Raw genomic sequence first — 19,098 nt, forward strand, 5'->3', positions numbered from 1 at the left:
AAGCTGTTCCAGAATCTATCGAATATTGAAAAATGACCACCAATTCATCCACTATTTCTGGGGCCACTTCCTTTAGTACTTGAATAGAATCCCTGCAGTGTGGAAGCAGGTCATTCGGCCCATTGAGTCCACACCTACCCTCCGAGGAGCATCTCACCCAGACCCATCCCATACACCATCCCTGTATTTCCCATCCTAGACGCAATGGGCAATTTAGCATAGCCAATCCACCTAACCTGCACATCTTTTGGACAGTGGGAGGAAACCGGAGCACCGTAAAACCCTACGCAACACGGGGAGACTGTCTATGAGGAGCTTGCAGTCTCTCAAGGCTGGAATCAAACCCGGGTCGCTGGTGCTGTGAGGCAACACTGCTAACCACTGAGCCACTGTGCTGCCAACGTAGATCATCAAAACCCTGGAGATTTACCAAATTTTTATCTCATCAGTTTCTTCAACACGATTTTCCCACTAATACTACTTCCTTCAGTTCCTCGGTCTCACTAACCCCTATGTTCTCCGTCATTTTGGGACATTATTCATGTCCTCCTCTCTGAAGGCAAAACCAAAGGTTTGGTATTTAATTTGTTTGACACCACTGTGTTATCATTTATAACTTCCCCTGTTTCTGACTGTAAGGGAACTACATTCATCTTCACATACAGTCCGTTGTGTATTCCCATATACTCATCCCCATACTCTACTCACCCCCTCTTAATCAATGTCTTTCTCCTCCTTTGCTGAATTCTAAACTGCTCCCTCTCATGTTGGTTGCTTTTTTGGCCAAATTTTATGTCCCTTCTTTGGATCTAATACAATCCCTAATTCCCTATTGAGTCATCCTTGAGTGTCTTTTCCACACAAAAGAAAAACGTGAGGAACAGAAAGTAACCCTTTGAATCACAGTCCGAAACAAAACAGAGATGAGAAAAGCCCAGTGACTGCATTGCCAACTCTCCCTGTGGAGTAGCAAGACTATCAATCCTCTACAGATCAGAATATACTCAGATCTGTGGCACAGAAAAAGGCTCTTTGGTCCATCACATCCGTGCCTGTCAAAACAAGCACTTGACTATTTCAATCCCACATTCCAACACTTGGCCCAGAGCTTTGTATACCTTGGCATCACAAATTAAGTGTTAAGATGGTTTCTGTCTCTACAATCCTTACAGGCAATGAGTTTCAAATTCTCACCACCTATGGGTGAAAAAGTTTTTCCCTTTGATCTCCTCTAAAACTTCTACTCCTCGTCTCAAAATAGTTGATAGAAAACAGGTACATCAGGAACATGACCAGCAAATTCCCTAGCGTGAACCAGATGGCCAAAGATGTCCTATTCAATCGTAGACATTTTAAACGAAAGTAGGAGCTACGCTTTTTGGATGTACTTGTCAAAGAACTGCCTAAGTAAATGAAGAAAATAAAAAGGTAGTGATTGAAAACAAGGAGTTGCACAGTATGAGGACAACAGAAAAATCCTATTAAGCAATGGAACATGCAGGAGGGTGAACTTCACATAAAACTAAATTTTAAAATGCATCATTTGAAGCTTATTTGTTGCAGGCAGCAGCTACAAGAATTAAATAATCAGTTCCTCGGTAGATGCTGTGAGATGGTGAGGATTGCAATTTCTTCCAAACTGAGCTGTCTAAGCAGATAATGGCACTGGTACAAGACATTGTTGAAGCCACTTTTAGAATACTGCATACAATTCTGGTCTCCCTGCTGTAAAAAGGATGTTGTTAAACTAGAAATGGCACAGAAAAAATTTTGAGGATTTGAATTATAAGGAGAGCCTGGGATTTTTTTCTCCCCCTACTGTGTCGGAGACTAAGCAGTAGTTAAAGTTGAACAGCCAAGGTCTTTTCCCAAGGGTAGATGTGTCCAAAACTAGAGGGCATAGGTTTAAGGTGAGAGGGGAAAGATTTAACAGGGACCTGAGGGGCAACTTTCCACACAGTGGGCAGTGCGTGTATGGAATAAACTGCCAGACAAAGTTGTAGAGGCAGATTCAATTACAATATTTAAAAGATATTTGGCTAGGTACATGAATAGGAAGGGTTTAGAGGGATATGGGCCAGATGCGGGCAAACGAGACTAGTTCAGTTTAGGAAATTTGGTCAGCATGGACAAGTTGGACTGTTTTCATGCTGTATGACCTTATGGTTGTAGCTTCAACACCAATCATATCTTCCAGCAAGATCTTGGGGAAAAACAAAGGTCACAATATCAGTATACAACTAAAAGACACAGAACTTATGAAGCCATTGTAGCCAAACAACAAAGCCTGCAAGCATCAAATGCAACTGTCAATACTGGCACATTAGTCAGGACACAGAAAACAAGTAAATTGTGAGCTAAGTTTGGTCTGTTGCATTCTTTGTGGAGTTGTCTTGTTCCAAAACCTTTGCAAATCATGCAGTGTAAAAGGATAATGGGTGCACCTAAGTAGGAAAGCCGGTTCCTGATGTGTGATCAGACGCAACAACAAGATACAATCAAACCAAAAAAGCTTGTTTACCAAACCAGCAGTAACAATGGGGAGTATGCCAGAAACCCATATAAACACAATCACAGGCAAGATTAGAGGCTTTAAATGGAAGGGGAACAGTCTTTCCACTTTATGAATGTGACACATATGTGGATGAAGTCAAACAATTAGATGCTTTTGCTACATTCAGAAATGCGCGGCTGAAGTGACCAGCACAAGCTCAAATCCAAAATCAGCACAGGAGCAACTGTGAACATCTTAGCAGTTGGAATTCCTGAAGGATATGTATTAGATTATTGGAAGTTACTGATGGAACTTAAAACAGCCAAAAGCAACTGCATATAACGGGTTACCTGTTCCTTTCATTCGTACATTTGACACTAAAATGTAGGTAAGGCAAGGCATACATTGAAGCCACAACTGTCTAATTGTCAGACAACTGAAGGAAACCTCAAGTGTGGCAGACATAGTCCAGTATTCAATCTATTCAGGGCATCTGAAAAGACCATACTTGACAATGAGACTAGCACAAAATAGTCTTCAAACACTGGAAATAAATCTATTGCAATTTGGACTATGGTTTTTTGAATCTCATATGGTCACACGGTTGAATTCCATGCATACTGTAACCCTGCTACTACTGGTCCACTCTAGTCCACCACATAGAACACTTGTGGCTTATAGTTCAGTGACAATACCACACAACTCTAGCTTATTTTTGTGTAAGTAGTTCTCACAACTACTCTAATACGTATTTTCCACTTTTAAATGTAGGTAAAGTTAACTTGGTAAAAAGGGACTTTTGACATCACCTTAATAATAAGCCAATGGAATACGCTCAGGTGTAAGTGACCAGTATGTGGAACATGTGACCATTGCAAGTTCAGGTTGCAGCAGAATGTGCAGATGAGTTGCATGTTTTTTCTTGTAAAAATAATTGTTCAGCCTTGCCAGTAAATCTGACTGCAGAGTAATCCTGTAACAAATTAAACTAAACAGAACCTACATTTAGTTAGTGAGCTTGGTAAGTTTGTGTCAAGCAAAAATTGAACTATCACAATCCATCATTTAGACAGTGAAAAGCTGCACCCCAGTACAGAATAGACAGGATCACATCCTGCTACTCAGAATATGCTTCTTTCTATTCTTGTTGGGAAGCAACATAATAGAAATCACCTTGAAGTAAAACACTAGAATTATTATAAGAAAGAGCACTACATCGGTGACTTCACAGAAATGTTTTCTGCTATAGATATTGGACAGGAAAATCAAAAAAAATATTACAGATGTGTCAAATGTGCAAAGCATTAAACAACAAATGGCAGATAGAAATCAAAAGGCTTGATTTGGCATCTATTATTGATATGCAGTCGCAAAAAGACGAAGGTTCGGAACTAAATATTCCAGAATACTTCAGAAGGGATAGGTAGGGATGGAAAAGGAAGAACGGTAGTCCTGAAAATGGACAGTAACATACAGAGAAGTGTTCAGACCTCAGAAAATCAGCAAGTACATTCATTTTAGGTGCAGTTAAGAAACAGCAAGGCAGAAAACATAGGGCCAAATCCCTGCCTTTTCCTGCAACAGTAGTAGAATCGCCAACTTTAGGTACATTTAAGTCGTCATTGGACAAGCATCTGGACGTACATGGAATAGTGTAGGTTAGTTGGGCTTGAGATCGGTATGACAGGTCGGCACAACATCGAGGGCCGAAGGGCCTGTACCGTGCTGTAATGTTCTATGTTCTATGTTCTATAAAGTGTGTGGCCAGCTGCAGCCAAATGGTCTCCTCTAGCACTATAACAATGCTGTGATTCTGTGTATTGTTTCTAAATCCTTGACAGTAGCTGAGGTGCAAGGAAATATGTGGAAATAAGAAGCTCATGTCATTCAAGAGGGTCATCATAGACAGTTGTGTATATATAAAGCAAAATCTTTGTTTAAACATTCTGCCCATCTGCGAGTCATAGTTAACAGAATGATAAACAGGTGAATTTAAAAAATATTTAAAGCTGCATTTTCACTTTTACTTTTAATTCCTTGCCAATTTTCTCCTCCCAGAGGTCCTGGAATTCCATGGAAACTGGCTTCTGTTTGGGAGCTATTATAAGAGATCTTTATCAATTGTGTCAATGGGCTGGAGGACTGGCAGATGGAGTTTAATTGGATAAATGAAAGGTATTGCATTTTGGTAAAATAAAGGGCAGGACTTATACAATTAATGTTAGGGCTCTGGGTAGTGTAGAACAGAGAGATCCAGGAGTTCAGGTACATAATTCTTTGAAAGTTGTGTCACAGGTAGACAGGGTGGTTAAGGCGGCATTTAGCACACCTGCCTTCATTGCTCAGACCTTTCAGTTTAGGAGCTTGGACATCATGTTGAAGTTGTACGGGATATTGGTGAGGGGTCTTCTAGAGTACTGTGTAGTTCTGGTCACCGTGCTACAGGAACTATACTGGTAAATTGGAGAGGGTTCAGAAAAGATATACCAGGATGTTGGTAAGAATGGAGGGCTTAAGATATAAACATAGGCTAGAACCTTTTTCACTGGAGCATAGAAGGTTGAAGGGTGACCTTATAGAGGTTTTTAAATCATGAGGGGCATAGATAAGTGAACAGCAAGGATCTTTTCCACAGGGTGGGGGGTGTTCAAAACTAGGGAGCATATTTTTAAGGTAAGAGGAGAAAGTTTTGAGGACGACATCAGGGGAAACTTTTTTTTTTCTTTACACAGAGCGTGGTTCACATGTGTATAATGAACTGCCAGAGGAAGAGGTGGATGCAGGTACAGATACAACATATAAAAGACATTTGGATAAGTACGTAAATAGGAAAGGTTTGGAGGGATATGGACCAGATGCAGGCAAATGGGTGTAGATCAGTTTGGCAATAATTTCAGCATGGACTAGTTGGACCAAAAGGTGTTTCCATGAAGTATTACTTTTATAGTACTGCAGTAATTATGGGAGAATGTAATCATCATAAACTGGACACACCAAATTTGCAGCGTAGAGGATGTGTTCATGGAATGTGTATCACTTTCTTTAAGATCAGTCAAGGAACCAACTTAGGAACTGGCTATTTTGGATCCAGTGAGAAACAGTTAAGTAAAAACTGTGGTAAACCATAATAGGGCAGACTTTGATACTGAAAGCAATTTGTTAAGTTCAAACTAAGGGACTTGAATCTAAACACAACAAAAATGCAGGTATGAGGGACAAAGTTAAGGTAGATTGGAAAATAACATTTAAGAATATGACTTCAAACAAGAAATGGCCAGCAACTAAAGAATTAATCATAATTTGTAACAAATGTATGCTTCTTTCAAGACATAATGTCCTATTTGTGGTTAACAAGAAGAGTTAAGGATAGTATTTTATCAAAGAAAGAGAATTCTAACATTGCTAATGCCTGAGGATTTTGGAAAGCAAAGGAAGACCAAAACATTTGATAAGGAAACTGAAAAGATAATGAGAATAGGGGATCATGAGGCCCAAAAATTAGACTGCAATATTACTATAGTTGTGTTATTGGGGAGAAGTTAGTGAATGTAAACATGGCCCATTAGGAGGTAGAAATAGATGAAAATGCATTGGGGAATAATGAAATGATACAGAAATATTTTAGGCTGAATCTTTAAACAGCGGAGGCAGGCAGACCTGTAACTTGTCATCACTGGCTGGCATGTGGTTTTGCTGTCTTGTTTCCACTTCACAGCCATATTGAAACATGCCAATGCAGGAGTGAAAATATCACCAGGCACCATTAAGGCTACTCTGTCGATGCCAAAACATGTTGGGGTGTGGGGAAATAGTGAGCATGCTCCCTAACAGTCAAAAATCATACCTGGGATCAAGTACAGACATGATGTGTTGCAGAGACTCAGATATATACCTAACATTGGTGTCCCAACCCTAGAACTAAGTCCAATCGTGTGCGTCTGTCTTCATGATAGACAACACAAAAACATTTCTAGAATTAATGAGGATCCAAGTATTTGTCAATAATGTGGAACTCCAAAGAATTAATGTCAGTGAAAAAATGGTCTGGAAATATCACTGGGATGAAGTAGTAATAAATCTTGCAGATTTAACAACCTGCATCCAAGAATGTTAAAAAGAGGTAGCTACAGAGATAGCAAGTGGTGAATTGGTTTTCATCATGCAGAATTCCTAAGGACTGGAAGGTAGCACAAGAAACCCAGATATTTAATAAAGGAGAAAGAACGAAAATGTGGAACTACAAGCCAGTTAGCCTAACATAGCAGAATGCACAATGTCAGAATCCAATATTAAGAATACAGTAACCGGGTAACTAGAAAATCACAATATGAATAAACAGTGCCACAGATTTCAAAGGGTTTGACAAATAGTGTTTGACAAATCTATTTAGTAGTGCTTTGAGGATCTAACTAGTAAAATGATAAAGGAGAAAACCAGTGGATGGACTGTATGTGGATTTTTAGAAATTTTCAATAAGCTGGGTTTGGGCTAATACATTAGCATGGATTGAGGATTTGTGAATAGACTTAAGAGACAGCAGAATAAAAGCAGGATGTTTTCAGGTTGACAGGTTATAATTAGTGGGGTACTAAAACTATTTACAATCTAAATTAGTTACATAAGACGAATGTAACATGTCTAAGTTTATTGAATATACAAATGAAGCAGGACACAAAATAGTGAAGATGTCACGAGAAGGCTGCAGGGGGATATGGACAAGTTGGGTAAGAAGGCATATGGCTGAGATAATACAATGTGGATATTATTCACTTTGGTAGGGAAAAGTTTAAAATGGTGAGACACTGAAAATGTTTACATCCAGAGGAACCTGCGTACCTGTATTTTTCAAGTCGGGTGACCTGGACCAATACAGAAAATCCAGATTTGAATCCACAAAGCCATCAAGGAGGCCAAGAAGTAGTACCAAGACCAAATTAGAGGCCCAGACCGGCCAAACAGACTCCCGCTGTCAATGGCAGGGCCTAAACATCATTACGGGATACAGCGTAAGATGACACATCTCTCCCTGACACGTTCCATGCTCGGTTTGAGAAGAATACCACCATTTGGCAATGCCTACCCTGACAGCCCCAGACACACCTGTTTCCTCTGTCACCGCTTCAGAATTCAGTTCAGTCTTCCTGGGAGTAAACCCAAGGAAAGCAATGGACACAGATCCCTGGCCGAACACGCAGATCCTGTGCGGACCAACTGGTGGAGGTATTCACTGACATCTTCGACCCCTCCCTCCTACAAGTTGAAGTCCCCACCTGCTTCAACAAGACCACCATCATCCCCGTACCCAAGAAAACACACGTAGTATGCCTTAATGACTATGCCCAATAGCTCTGACTTCAATAATCATGAAGTGCTTCGAAAGGCTAGTCATGGCCCACCAACTCTAGTCTTTCAACCTGCCTCAATCCCCTAGTTTGCCTACCGACATAGCAAATCCACAGAGGATGCCATATCCCTAGTCCTTTACTCAGTCCTGGATCATCTGGGCAAGAAAGACACCCATGTCAGACTCTTGATCATTGACTACAGTTCAACACCATTATCTCCTCCAGACTGATCTCAAAACAGCATGACCTTGGTTTGGGCTCTGCCCCCTGCAATTGGATCCTCAGTTTTCCGTCACAAAGGCCGCAATCAGCAAGGATAGGTAACTGCACCTCCAAAATAACACTCAACACTAGAGCCCCCAAAGGATGTGTCCTCAGCCCCCTACTGCATTCCTTGTACACCTATGACTGCGTTGCCAAATTCTGAATGAATGCCATCTGCAAGTTCGCTGTTGACACCACCATAGTGGGACAATATCTAACAATGAGTCAAAATACAGAAGGGACAGAGAGCTTGGTGATGTGGTGCAATAAAAACAAGCCGTCTCTCAACGTCAGCGAAACTAAAGAACTGATCATTGGCTTCAGAAGGAATGGAGGAGAACACAACCCCATCTACATCAACAAAACTGAGGTTAAGAAAGTGAACAGCATTAAGTTCCTCGGAGTGATGATAACTGATGACCTGGTCTGGACTTCCCACATAGATGCGACAATTAAGGTGGCACAACAATGCCTCTTCTTTCTCAGGCAGCTCAGGAAATTTGGCATGTCCATAAGTTCCTTCGCCAACCTCTATACATGCACTACTGAAAGCATAATAACTGGGTGCATAACGGCCTAGAATAGCAACTGCTTTGCCCAGGACACTAAGAAACTATAGAAGGTGACATGTACAGCCCAGACCACCACGGGAGCCAACCTCTGATCCATGGACTCATTTACACAGCTCGCTGCAGTGGAAAGGCGATATCAAAAGACCATCGCACCCTTGTAATGACCTCCTACAACCTCTTCCGTCAGGCAGAAGATACAGAAGCCTGAACACATGCACAAAGAGGTTTAGGAACAGCTTCTTTTTGGCCATTATTAGACTGTTGAATGCACTGTAGCCTCAAATAACATAACCTGTATGCCTCCAAGTCTTTTGATCTGTACATCTTTAGCTTGCTGTGATCTGCGTGTATCACTCAAAACAAAGCTTTTCACTGTATTTGGGCACACATAACAATGAAATCATCAGATAAAAAGTCAGATAAATCAGATGTTACAATATTACAGAAACTTAAAATTCAGTTTCGTTAGAACCATAGAGATGTACAGCATGAAAACAGACCCTTCGACTCAACTCTTATGCAACAACCAGGTATCCTAAACCAATCTAGTCCCAAATGCTAGAATCTGGGCCGTATGTCCCAAAATCCTTTCTATTCACCTACCCATCCAGATGCCTGTTAAATGCTGTAATTGTACCCATCTCTGCTGTCTCCCCAGCAACTCATTCCATATACATACCACCCTCTGCATGCAAAAGTTACCCCTTATTGATGTCCCTTCTAAATCTTTCCCGTCTCACCTTAAATCCATGCTCTCTAGTTTTGGACTTCCCAAACCAGGGAGAAAAACCTTTGCTATTCACCCTATCCATGCCCCTCATGATTTTGTAAACCTCTATAAAGGTTACCCCTCAGCCTCCAACACTCCTGGGGACAAAAGCTCCAGTCTATTCAGCCTCTCCCTGTGGCTCAAACCTTCCAACCCTGGCCACATCCTTGTAAATCTTTGCTGAACCTTTTAAGTTTCACAACATCCTTCCTACAGCAGGGAGACCAAATTGCATGGCAGTATTCCTAAAGTGGCCTAACCAATGTCCCGTGCAGCTGCAACATGACCTCCTAATTCCTACACTCAACGCACTGACCAAATTCGGCAAGCATACCAAACAACTACTTCACCACTGTGGCTAAATGTGATTCCAAGTTGAAGGAGCTATGCATCCGGCCCCCTAGGTTTCTTTGTTCGGCAACACTCCTTAGGACCCTACCACTAACTGTGTCAGTCCTGCCCTGATTTGCCTTATCAAAATGCAACATCTCACATTTATCTAAATTAAACTACATCTGCTACTCCTTGGCTCATTAGCCCATCTGATCAAGGTCCTGTTGTACTCGGAGATAAACTTCTTCACCATCCACTACATCACCAATTTCAGTGCTATTTGCAAACTTATTAACCATACTCACTACATTCACATCCAGTGCATTTATATATATGATAAAAGCAGTGGACTTGGCGCTGAGCCTTGCGGCACACTGCTACTCACATCCCTCCAGTCCGATAAGCAATTCTCCACTGCCACCCTCTGTCTCCTACCTTCAAGCCAGTTTTATATTCAATTGACTAGCTCCCCTGGACTACTTGTGATCTAACCTTACTAGCCAGACATACTACGCGGAACCTTATCGAACACCTTTCTGAAGTCCATACAGACAATAACCACGGCTTCATCAATCTTCATTGTCTCTTCAATAAACTCAATCAATTTGGTGAGACACGATTTCCCATGCACAAAACCATACTGATTATCCCTAATCACCTTTCCAAAGGCATGTAAATCCTATGCCTCAGAATCCCCTCCAACAACTTAGCCACCACTGACATCAGACTCACCAGTCTACAGATCCCTGTCTTTTCCTTACCACTTTCCTTAAATAACGGTCCATTAGTAACCCTTCACTCTTCTGGCCCTTCACCTATGGCTGTCGTTGATGCAAATATCTCAGCCAGGGACCCAGCAATCTCTTCTCTAGCATCCCATGAAGTTCTGGGAATCATCTGATCTGGTCCTGGGATTTTTCTACCTTTATACAGTTTAAGGCCTCTAACACCTCCTCTTCTGTAATATGAACAACTTAAGACACTGCTATTTATTTCCCTAGTTGAGGCGAAAGTTTTGTTTCGTATCTCAGCACCTCCTGTGGCTCCACACATAGATGGCCCAAGGGGCCCTATTTGTTCCCAGTTATCCTTTTGCCTTTAATGTATTTGTAGAATCTCTTTGGATTCTCCTTAACCCTAATTCCTAAAGCTATCTTATGCCCCCTTTTTGCCCTTCTGATTTCCTTCTTGAGTATATTCGTACTGCCCTTATACTCAAGGAATTCACTCAACCCCAGCTATCTATACCTGACATACGCCTCCTTTGTTTTCTTGACCAGAGCCTCAATTTTGAGTCATTCTGCATTCCTGACATCTACCAGCCTTGCCCTTTGCACTGAACAGGAACGTTCTATTTCTGAACTCTTGTTATCTCATTTTTGAAGGCCTCCCACTTTCTAACTATCCCTTTGCCTGCAAACAGCCTCACTGAGTCAACTTTTGAAAGTTCCTACCTAATATTGGCCTTTTAGATCAGGTCTATCCTTTCCCACAACTATTTTAAAACTAATAGAATTATAATTACTTGCCCCAAAGTACTCTCCCACTGACAGCTCAGTCACTTGCCCTGCCTTATTTCCCAAATCTAGGTCAAATATTGCTCCTTCTGTAGTAGGTACATCCAAATATTTTCTTGTGCATACTTCGAAAAGAATGAATATGGTAAGTTTATTTACAAAGGGATTCAAGTGTATGAGTTAAAGATATATTAATACACAGAGCATTTTGCAATTCCTGCAGTGTGCGACATATTTTCCCTAGAGGTAATGCAGCAAAGATTCACAGAGCCAAATGACTTCCTCCTCCTGTTCAGATTTCATGTTTGATCCGTCTACCCCAACATCCAGTCGTGAAGAGGGGTAGTACCTGAAACCTTGACTTCTTTTCTCCAGATGTTGCCTGGCTTGCTGTGTTCTTCCAGACCCCTGTTTGTCTACTTTGTCTTTTCTTCTTGTTTTGCCTACATCAATCTGTCTAAATATTTGACACTGGCAACAAGAAAACTACATCTTATTTTTTATCTCATCCCTATTGGTGTGCTTACATGCACAGTGTGTGTATTGAGTTTACTGTTTAATTGTCCTGGAAAGGAAACCACCGTTAGTATCCCATATCCCATACATAGTATGTATGACAACATTAAAAACAAATCTGTAACAATACAAAAAGTGCAATGTCCTGCATTTAATCTTTTGAAGTCTGTACAGCAGACGTACAATGAAACAATAGTTATCATTAAGCTTTTCTCAAAAAAACTTCATCTTAGTTATGACATTATGTTCCATACCCAAGACACATTTTGTAATGGAGCACAAATGATTCTCAGAAATTCAGTTTTAGATTTATTTTGTGGAGCTTATTTCATACCTCTCCAATACTGTAATCCAGCTGGCGAGCCCTAATGATCATCTCCATTTGAAAGACATATCCTTTCGATACACACTTTTCTACCAGTTTCTGCAGCACTTCTTTTTTGTATAATCTGTACATAGAAATACATTAGCTTATATTTAAATGCATGACTTTAAGCAGATATTGGAGAGAGAGAAAACAATCAGGATATACACTTGCATTTCCTACAGTTTCTAATCCAAAACTGGAAGTACTACCACTGCAAAGTGCTGTTCCTGTAGTGTGTATAGCTTTCATCTCTGGAAGCTAAAATATTGAGAAACCAATTCATAAGAAATGCTGTGTATGACACCTCAGAGCTGCACAGAGTACAAAGTTCATTTTTTGATCTGAATTGCATGATAGCAGACTTGGTCTCAGCTGGAGCAGTGGTAGGGTAGTGAAGTGTTCCCCTAGAAAAAGGAGGTACAGAAATCTGCCAGGGGCAACTCCTCTAATTCCTTTCCACTGATCTACTGCTGAAAAGCACTTAACCTTCAGGAGAAAGGCAAGATTATGTAGAATCAGCTACACTGGCCTATTTTCAAATAGACAACTTCAGAAAAATGTAAGGGGAAGAACAGGAAAAATTTGGGATTCACAGGACATAGTGCAGCCCAAAACAGCCTCTTGGCCCATGACATTGTGCTGAACGTGACACCAAATTAAATTAATCCATTGTGCCTGCCATTGGTCTTTTCCCCTCCATTCCTTACATATTCATGCACTCATCTAAAGGCCTATTAAACACCCCTCTTGTATCTGCCTTCACCACCAACCCCGGCAGCACGTTCCAGACACCAACCGGACTGTGTAATAAACTTGTCCCTCACATCTCCTTTGAAATTCCATCTCCCACCCGCCCAAGCTTAAATGCATGCCCCGATAAGAGATATTTCAACTCTGGGATAAAGATTCTAACTATCAAGTGTATCTACGCATCTCAATTTTATAGGCTTCTATTAAGTCTCCCTTCAGCCTCCACCACTCCAGAGAAAACGACCCTAATGTTTCTAGTTTTTTTACTATAGCTGACAGTTTCCAGTCCAGGCAGCATCCTAGTAAACTTCTTCTGCACCCCTGTCGAAAGCCTCCATATCCTTCCTGTAGCATGGTGACTGAACTGAATGCAATACTGTAACTGCAGCCTAACTGAAGTCTTATAAAGCTACAACTTGACATCCCGATTCTTGTACTCAATGCCCCGATCAATAAAGGCAAGCATGCCATACACCTTCTTCACCACCCTATCTCCTCGTGTGGCACTTTCAGGGAGCTATAGGTACAGACTTGAACCCCTCCAAAATCCCTTTGTACACTTTAAGGGAGGCAATGACATAGTGGTATGATCACTGGACTGTTAATTCAGAAACGCAAGCAATGTCCTGGGTTCACATCCAGCCGTGACAGATGATGGAACTTAATTTCAATGAAAATCTGGAATTAAGAGTGTGTCAGCTTGACCATGAATCCATTCTCAATTGTTAGGAAAAAGCTATCTGGTTCGCTAATGTTCTGTAGGGAAGGAAACTGTCATCCTTACCAGTCTAGACCCACAGCAATATGGCATCAGTGTGGAATCTTAACTGCCCTCTAGGTTATTAGGGATGGACAATAAATGCTGACCTAGCCAGCAATACCAACATACTGTGAATGAATAAAGGAGAGAGAGAAAAAAAAATTGGTGCTGTTCAGAATCCTGCCATAAACTGTATATTTTTCGTTAACATTTGATCTCCTAAAGTGCAGCACCTCATTTGCCCAGATTAAACTACATCTGCCATTTCTCCACCCATTCTTACTTTCACTGACAATATTCAAGATTAGATTTCATTATAAAAGTGTTTAAGAAAATAAGTATCAGCAAATAAGTGTGTAATGTTAGATAACTAGTAAGCATGCAATGTACATAGTTTGTATTATGAAATAAATGAATGCTAGAAAATTAATATGAATTCTTTGTTGTTGATCTGTGGTAAAAATGCTGACAAAATTCTTCTGTCCTTCCACTCTACCCATGTTAGAGACTTTTACAGCTTTGTACAAACAATCAGATTTTGTAATTAAGTGTTCTGTGGGTTCAGTCAGGTTTCATGTGTTAGAAGATTAGCCTTAAATTATATTCTTCATTACTCCCAGTACAGTAGGAAGAACTTGCTTGATTGAACCTAATAGGAAAACGGCATTTTGGCTGTTGTTTGATAACTATATATACTTCTTTACATGCCTTCAAGGTACAAAATTACACCCACAAATGTAAATTAGAGGAACGATATTAAAACACACTCCTACCTGAAGCTACCTGTCAAGTCTGAAGCTCCTGGTCTCAACAATACCTGTGTGACAAAATTTGCTCCTCGGCTGCATGAAAGAACAGTAGTGAATAATTACAACATGAAAACAAAATGACATAATTTCACTAACATTTGAGAAATTGAAGACAATGCTTATTTAAATTTTACACTTAGCAGCTCAATGTATTAACAAGATTTAAACATAAAACAGTGAAGTAAATTAACCCATTGTCAAATATGTAAACATCATAATTATTTTGTTTTGTTTTAGCTGGATGACAGAAAAAGGATAAAAGGTATAAAATCGAAAAAGATTGCAACCTATTTTAAGCACTAATTTACCACACATTTGATATTTTAAAAAGAGAGTGATTGCAGCACTATAACAAGCTTTTGACTTTTATCCTCAAAATAAAATTCATTTCTTGCTATCAGATTAATTTTAATGCCTGTAAATGGGGTTACAAAACTTAATTCAGACTCCAGTCTACTTTGAAATTGAAATCTTTTTAGAAATCCATTACAAATTAGGCCAGCAATTCAGCTCAATCTTACCGTCAAGATTTACCTGGAAACAGTGTGCCAGTAATCATACTCGACTATTCCACAGGGCGTCCCAACATGTAAACGTAATTGTAAACATATGAAATCTCTATAAGGCCCCCAGATCAATTTGCTTGACTAAATGATACTCAAGACTAAAGCAATTCACACCAGGTTCTTCAGTAATACTATTAGAGAAGGGTCCCAACCTGAAATGTCATCTTTCTTGCTCGTCTAATGCTGCCTGACCTGCTGTGTTCCTAATTCCACAATGTATTGACTGTGACTCCAGCATTAGCAGTTCTTGCTATCTCCAAGTTACATGTATTTTTTACTTATTTGTAGGACATGGGCATCACTGGCTGGTCAGGATTTATTGCTTGGCCCTAGTTGCCTTTGAGAGGGTGGTGGTGAGCTGCCTTCTTCAACTGCTGCAATCCACGTGCTGTAGGTAGACCCACAACGCCTTTCGGAAGGGAATTTCAGGATTTGACACCGTGACTGAGGGAACAGTTATATTTCTGAGTTAGGATGGTGAGTGCCTTGGAGGGAAACTTGCAAGTGGTGCTATTCCTACGTATCTGCTGCCTGTGTCCTTCTGATGGAAGTGATCTGGGCTTGGGAAGTGCTAAGGATCTTGGGTAAATTTCTGAAGCGTATCTTCTAGCTAGTATACACTGCTGTTACTGAGCATTGGTGGAGGAGGGCGTGGATGCTTGTGAATGTGGTGCCAATCAAGTGGGCTGCTTTGTCCCACATGGTGTCAAGTTTCTCGGGTGTTGTTGGAGCTGCACCCATCCAGGCAAGTGGACAGTACTCCATCACTCTCCTGACTTGTGCGTTGTCAGTATTGGAGGGTTGGAGTTACAGGGAGAGGCTGAAGAGGCTGGGGCTTTTTACCCCAGAGTGTCAGAGGCTGAGGGGTAACCTTATAGAAGTTTATATAATCATGAGGGGCATAGATAGGGTGAATGGCCAAGGTCTTTCTTTTTCCCCCAGTGTATCACATTCCAAAACTAGAGAGTGTAGGGTTACAGTAAGAGGGGAAAGAATTAAAAGGGACTTGAGGGGCAACTTTTTCATGCAGAAGGTTGTGCATGTATGGAATGAGCTGCCAGTGAGGTGGGGGAGGCAGAATATTTAAAAAGGTATCTGGATGGGTATATGAGTAGAAAGAGTTTAGAGGGATATGGGCCAAAAGCTGGAAAATGGGACCAGTTTTATATAGGATATCTGGTCGGCATGGACCAAAGGGTCTGTTCCTGTGCTGTACACTTCTATGACTTGAAAGTGACAGAAGATATCATCAACAATGCAACCAAATAGCAGTTGCTCAGTCATAACCTGCTCAGTGATGCCCAGTTTGGGTCATACCAGGGCCACTCAGCTCCTGACTTCATTACAACTTTGGTTCAAATATGGACAAAAGAGCTGAATTCCAAAGGTGAGCTGAGAGTGACTGCCCTTGACATCAAGGCTGCATTCGACTAAGCATGACATCAAGCAGCCCTAGCAAGACTGGAATCAATGGGTATCAGGGCACAAATACTGCTGTGGTTGGACTCATACCTAACCTATGTTAAGGGGATTATGGTTGTTGGAGGTCAGTCATCTTGGTTTCAGGGTATTTCTTCAGGCATTCCTCAGGGTGATGCCCTAAGCCCAACCATCTTCAGCTGCTTCATCTATGACATTCCGTTCATCAGAAGGCTTTCAAGTTTAACAACATCATTCTTATAGCAGCGAGACCAAAATTGAATGCAGTACACAAAAGTGGCCTAACCAATGTCCTCTACAGCCCTCCCAACTCCTATACTCAATACACAGACCAATAACGGCAAGCACACCAAACACCTTCCTCACTACCCTGTCTACCTGTGACTCCACTCCCAAGGAACTACGAAGCCGCATACCAAAGTCTCTTTGTTTAGCAGCACTCCCCACAACATTATCATTAGGTGTATGAGTCCTGCCCTGATCTGCATCTCAAAAATACAGCATCTCATATTTATCTAAATTAAACTCCATCTGCCACTCATCAGTCCATTGGTTCATCTGAACAAGATCATGTTATACTCTGAGGCAGCCTTTTTTGCTGTCCACTGCACCTCCAATTCTGCAGTCATTTGAAAACTTACTAACCATACCTCCTATGTTCACACCCAAATCATTTATATGAATGATGAAAAGTAGTGGGCTCAGCACAGATCCTGGTGGCACACCACTGGTCTCAGGCCTCCAAGATGAAAAGCAACCCTCTACCACCAGCTTCTGTCTTCTACCTTCGAGCCAGTTCTGAATTCAAACGGCTAGTTCTCCCTGTAATCCACATGACCTAACCTTGCGAACCAGTCTACCATGAAGAACCTTGTCAAATGTCTTACCGACGTAGATCACATCCATTATTCTCTGTCCACATCAATCCTCTTCGTTACTTCTTCAAAAAACTCAATTAGGTTAGTGAGGCACGATTTCCCATGCACAAAGCCATGTTAATTATCCCTAACCAGTCTTAGCCTTTCCAAATACATGTAAACCCTATTCCTTAGGATTCCCTCCAATAACCTGCCTGCCACTGATGTCAGGTTCACTGGTCTGTTGTTCCCTGGCTTTTCCTTACAACATTTTTAAAATAGTGGCATGACATTAGCCAACCTCCAGTCTTATAATAATCTCAGTATCTGAGCAAGGGCCCCAGCAAACATTTACCTAGCTTCCCAGAGTTCCAGAGTACATCTGATCAAGTCCTGGGGATTCATCTACCTTAATGTGTTTTAAGACATCCAGCACCACCTCCTCTGTAATATGGAAATTTTTCAAGGTATCACTTGTTTACTTCCCTTTGTTCTCTATCTTTCATATTCTACTCCACAGTAAACAGTGCTGCAAATACATGTTTACTTGCTGTCCCATCTCCTGTGGTTCCACACATAGGCAGCCTTGCTGATCTTTAAGGTGCCCTATTCTCTCACTAGTTATCCTTTTGTCCTTTTTATATTTGTAGAATGCCTTTGGAATCTCCTTAGCCTATTTTCCAAAGCTTGTCTCCTGTCTCCTTTTTGCCCTCCTGGATTTCTCTCAAGTATACGCCTACTTTTCTAGGGATTCACTTGTTCCCTGCTATCTAAACCTGACGTATGCTTCCTTTTTCTTGACCAGAGCATCAATGTCTCACGTCATCCAGCATTCCCTGCACTTACCAAAGCCTTGCCCTTAACCCTAAAAGGAACATACTGTCACTGGACGCTCATTATCTCATTCGTGAAGGCTTCCCATTTTCCAGCCATCCCTTTACCTGCAAACATCTGCCTCCAGTTTTTGAAAGTTCTTGCTTAACACCTTCAAAATTGGCCTTCCCCCAAACTTAGGGCTTTAAACTTTTAGATCCGGTCTATCCTTTTCCATCACTATTTTCAAACTAACAGAATTGTGGTCATGGCCGCCCAAGTGCCCCCCCACTGTCATCTGCCCTGCCTTATTTTCCCAAGTGTAGGTTTGCACCTTCTCTGATAGGTTTATCCACATACTGAATATGAAAATTTTCTTGTACACATTTGATGAATTCCTCTCCATCTAGACCCTTAACACTATGACAGCTCCAATCCATGTTTGGAAAGTAAAGATCTCCACCATAACCACCCCATTATTCTACTGATGATTGAGAATAGACTGACGGGCCTGGGTTGGATTTGTCCTTTATCGTATGTGTAAAGGACATACCTGGGCAATTTTCCAGAGTGTCAAGTAAATGCCAGTGTTGTAACTGTACTGGAACAGTTTGGCCAGGGAAGTGGCAAGGTCTGCAGTATGTCTTCAGTAATATTGCAAGAATTTTGTCAGGGCCTTTAGCTTTTGCAGTACCCAGTATTTCCAATAATTTCTTGATATCACATGGAGTGAATCAAATTGGCCGAAGACTGGTATCGGTGATGCTGACGACCACTGGAAAAGTCCGAGGTGGATCATTCACTCAGTATTTCTGGCTGAAGACTGCTGCAAATGCTTCAGCCTTATGTTTTGGACTGATGTGTTGGCCGCCTCCATCATTGAGAATGGGGATATTTATGAAGTCTCTTCCTCCTCCCATGAGTTG

At 41.2% G+C, this 19,098-nt stretch overlaps 1 protein-coding gene across 2 annotated transcripts in view; it reads right to left on the minus strand.

Annotated features, from left to right (window-relative positions):
* Positions 1-19,098, minus strand: part of dpm1 (dolichyl-phosphate mannosyltransferase subunit 1, catalytic) — a 93,584-nt gene that overhangs the window by 11,472 nt on the left and 63,014 nt on the right. For both annotated transcript variants that reach the window (XM_048550244.2, XM_048550245.2), the window contains exons 7-8: positions 14,461-14,529; positions 12,145-12,259 (exon numbers count right to left, since the gene is read on the minus strand). In XM_048550244.2, coding sequence (XP_048406201.1) covers positions 12,145-12,259; positions 14,461-14,529 — 184 coding nt within the window. The remainder of the gene's footprint in view (positions 1-12,144; positions 12,260-14,460; positions 14,530-19,098) is intronic.

The sequence above is a fragment of the Stegostoma tigrinum genome, chromosome 19, assembly GCF_030684315.1.
Source record: "Stegostoma tigrinum isolate sSteTig4 chromosome 19, sSteTig4.hap1, whole genome shotgun sequence".
Lineage (NCBI taxonomy): Eukaryota > Metazoa > Chordata > Chondrichthyes > Orectolobiformes > Stegostomatidae > Stegostoma > Stegostoma tigrinum.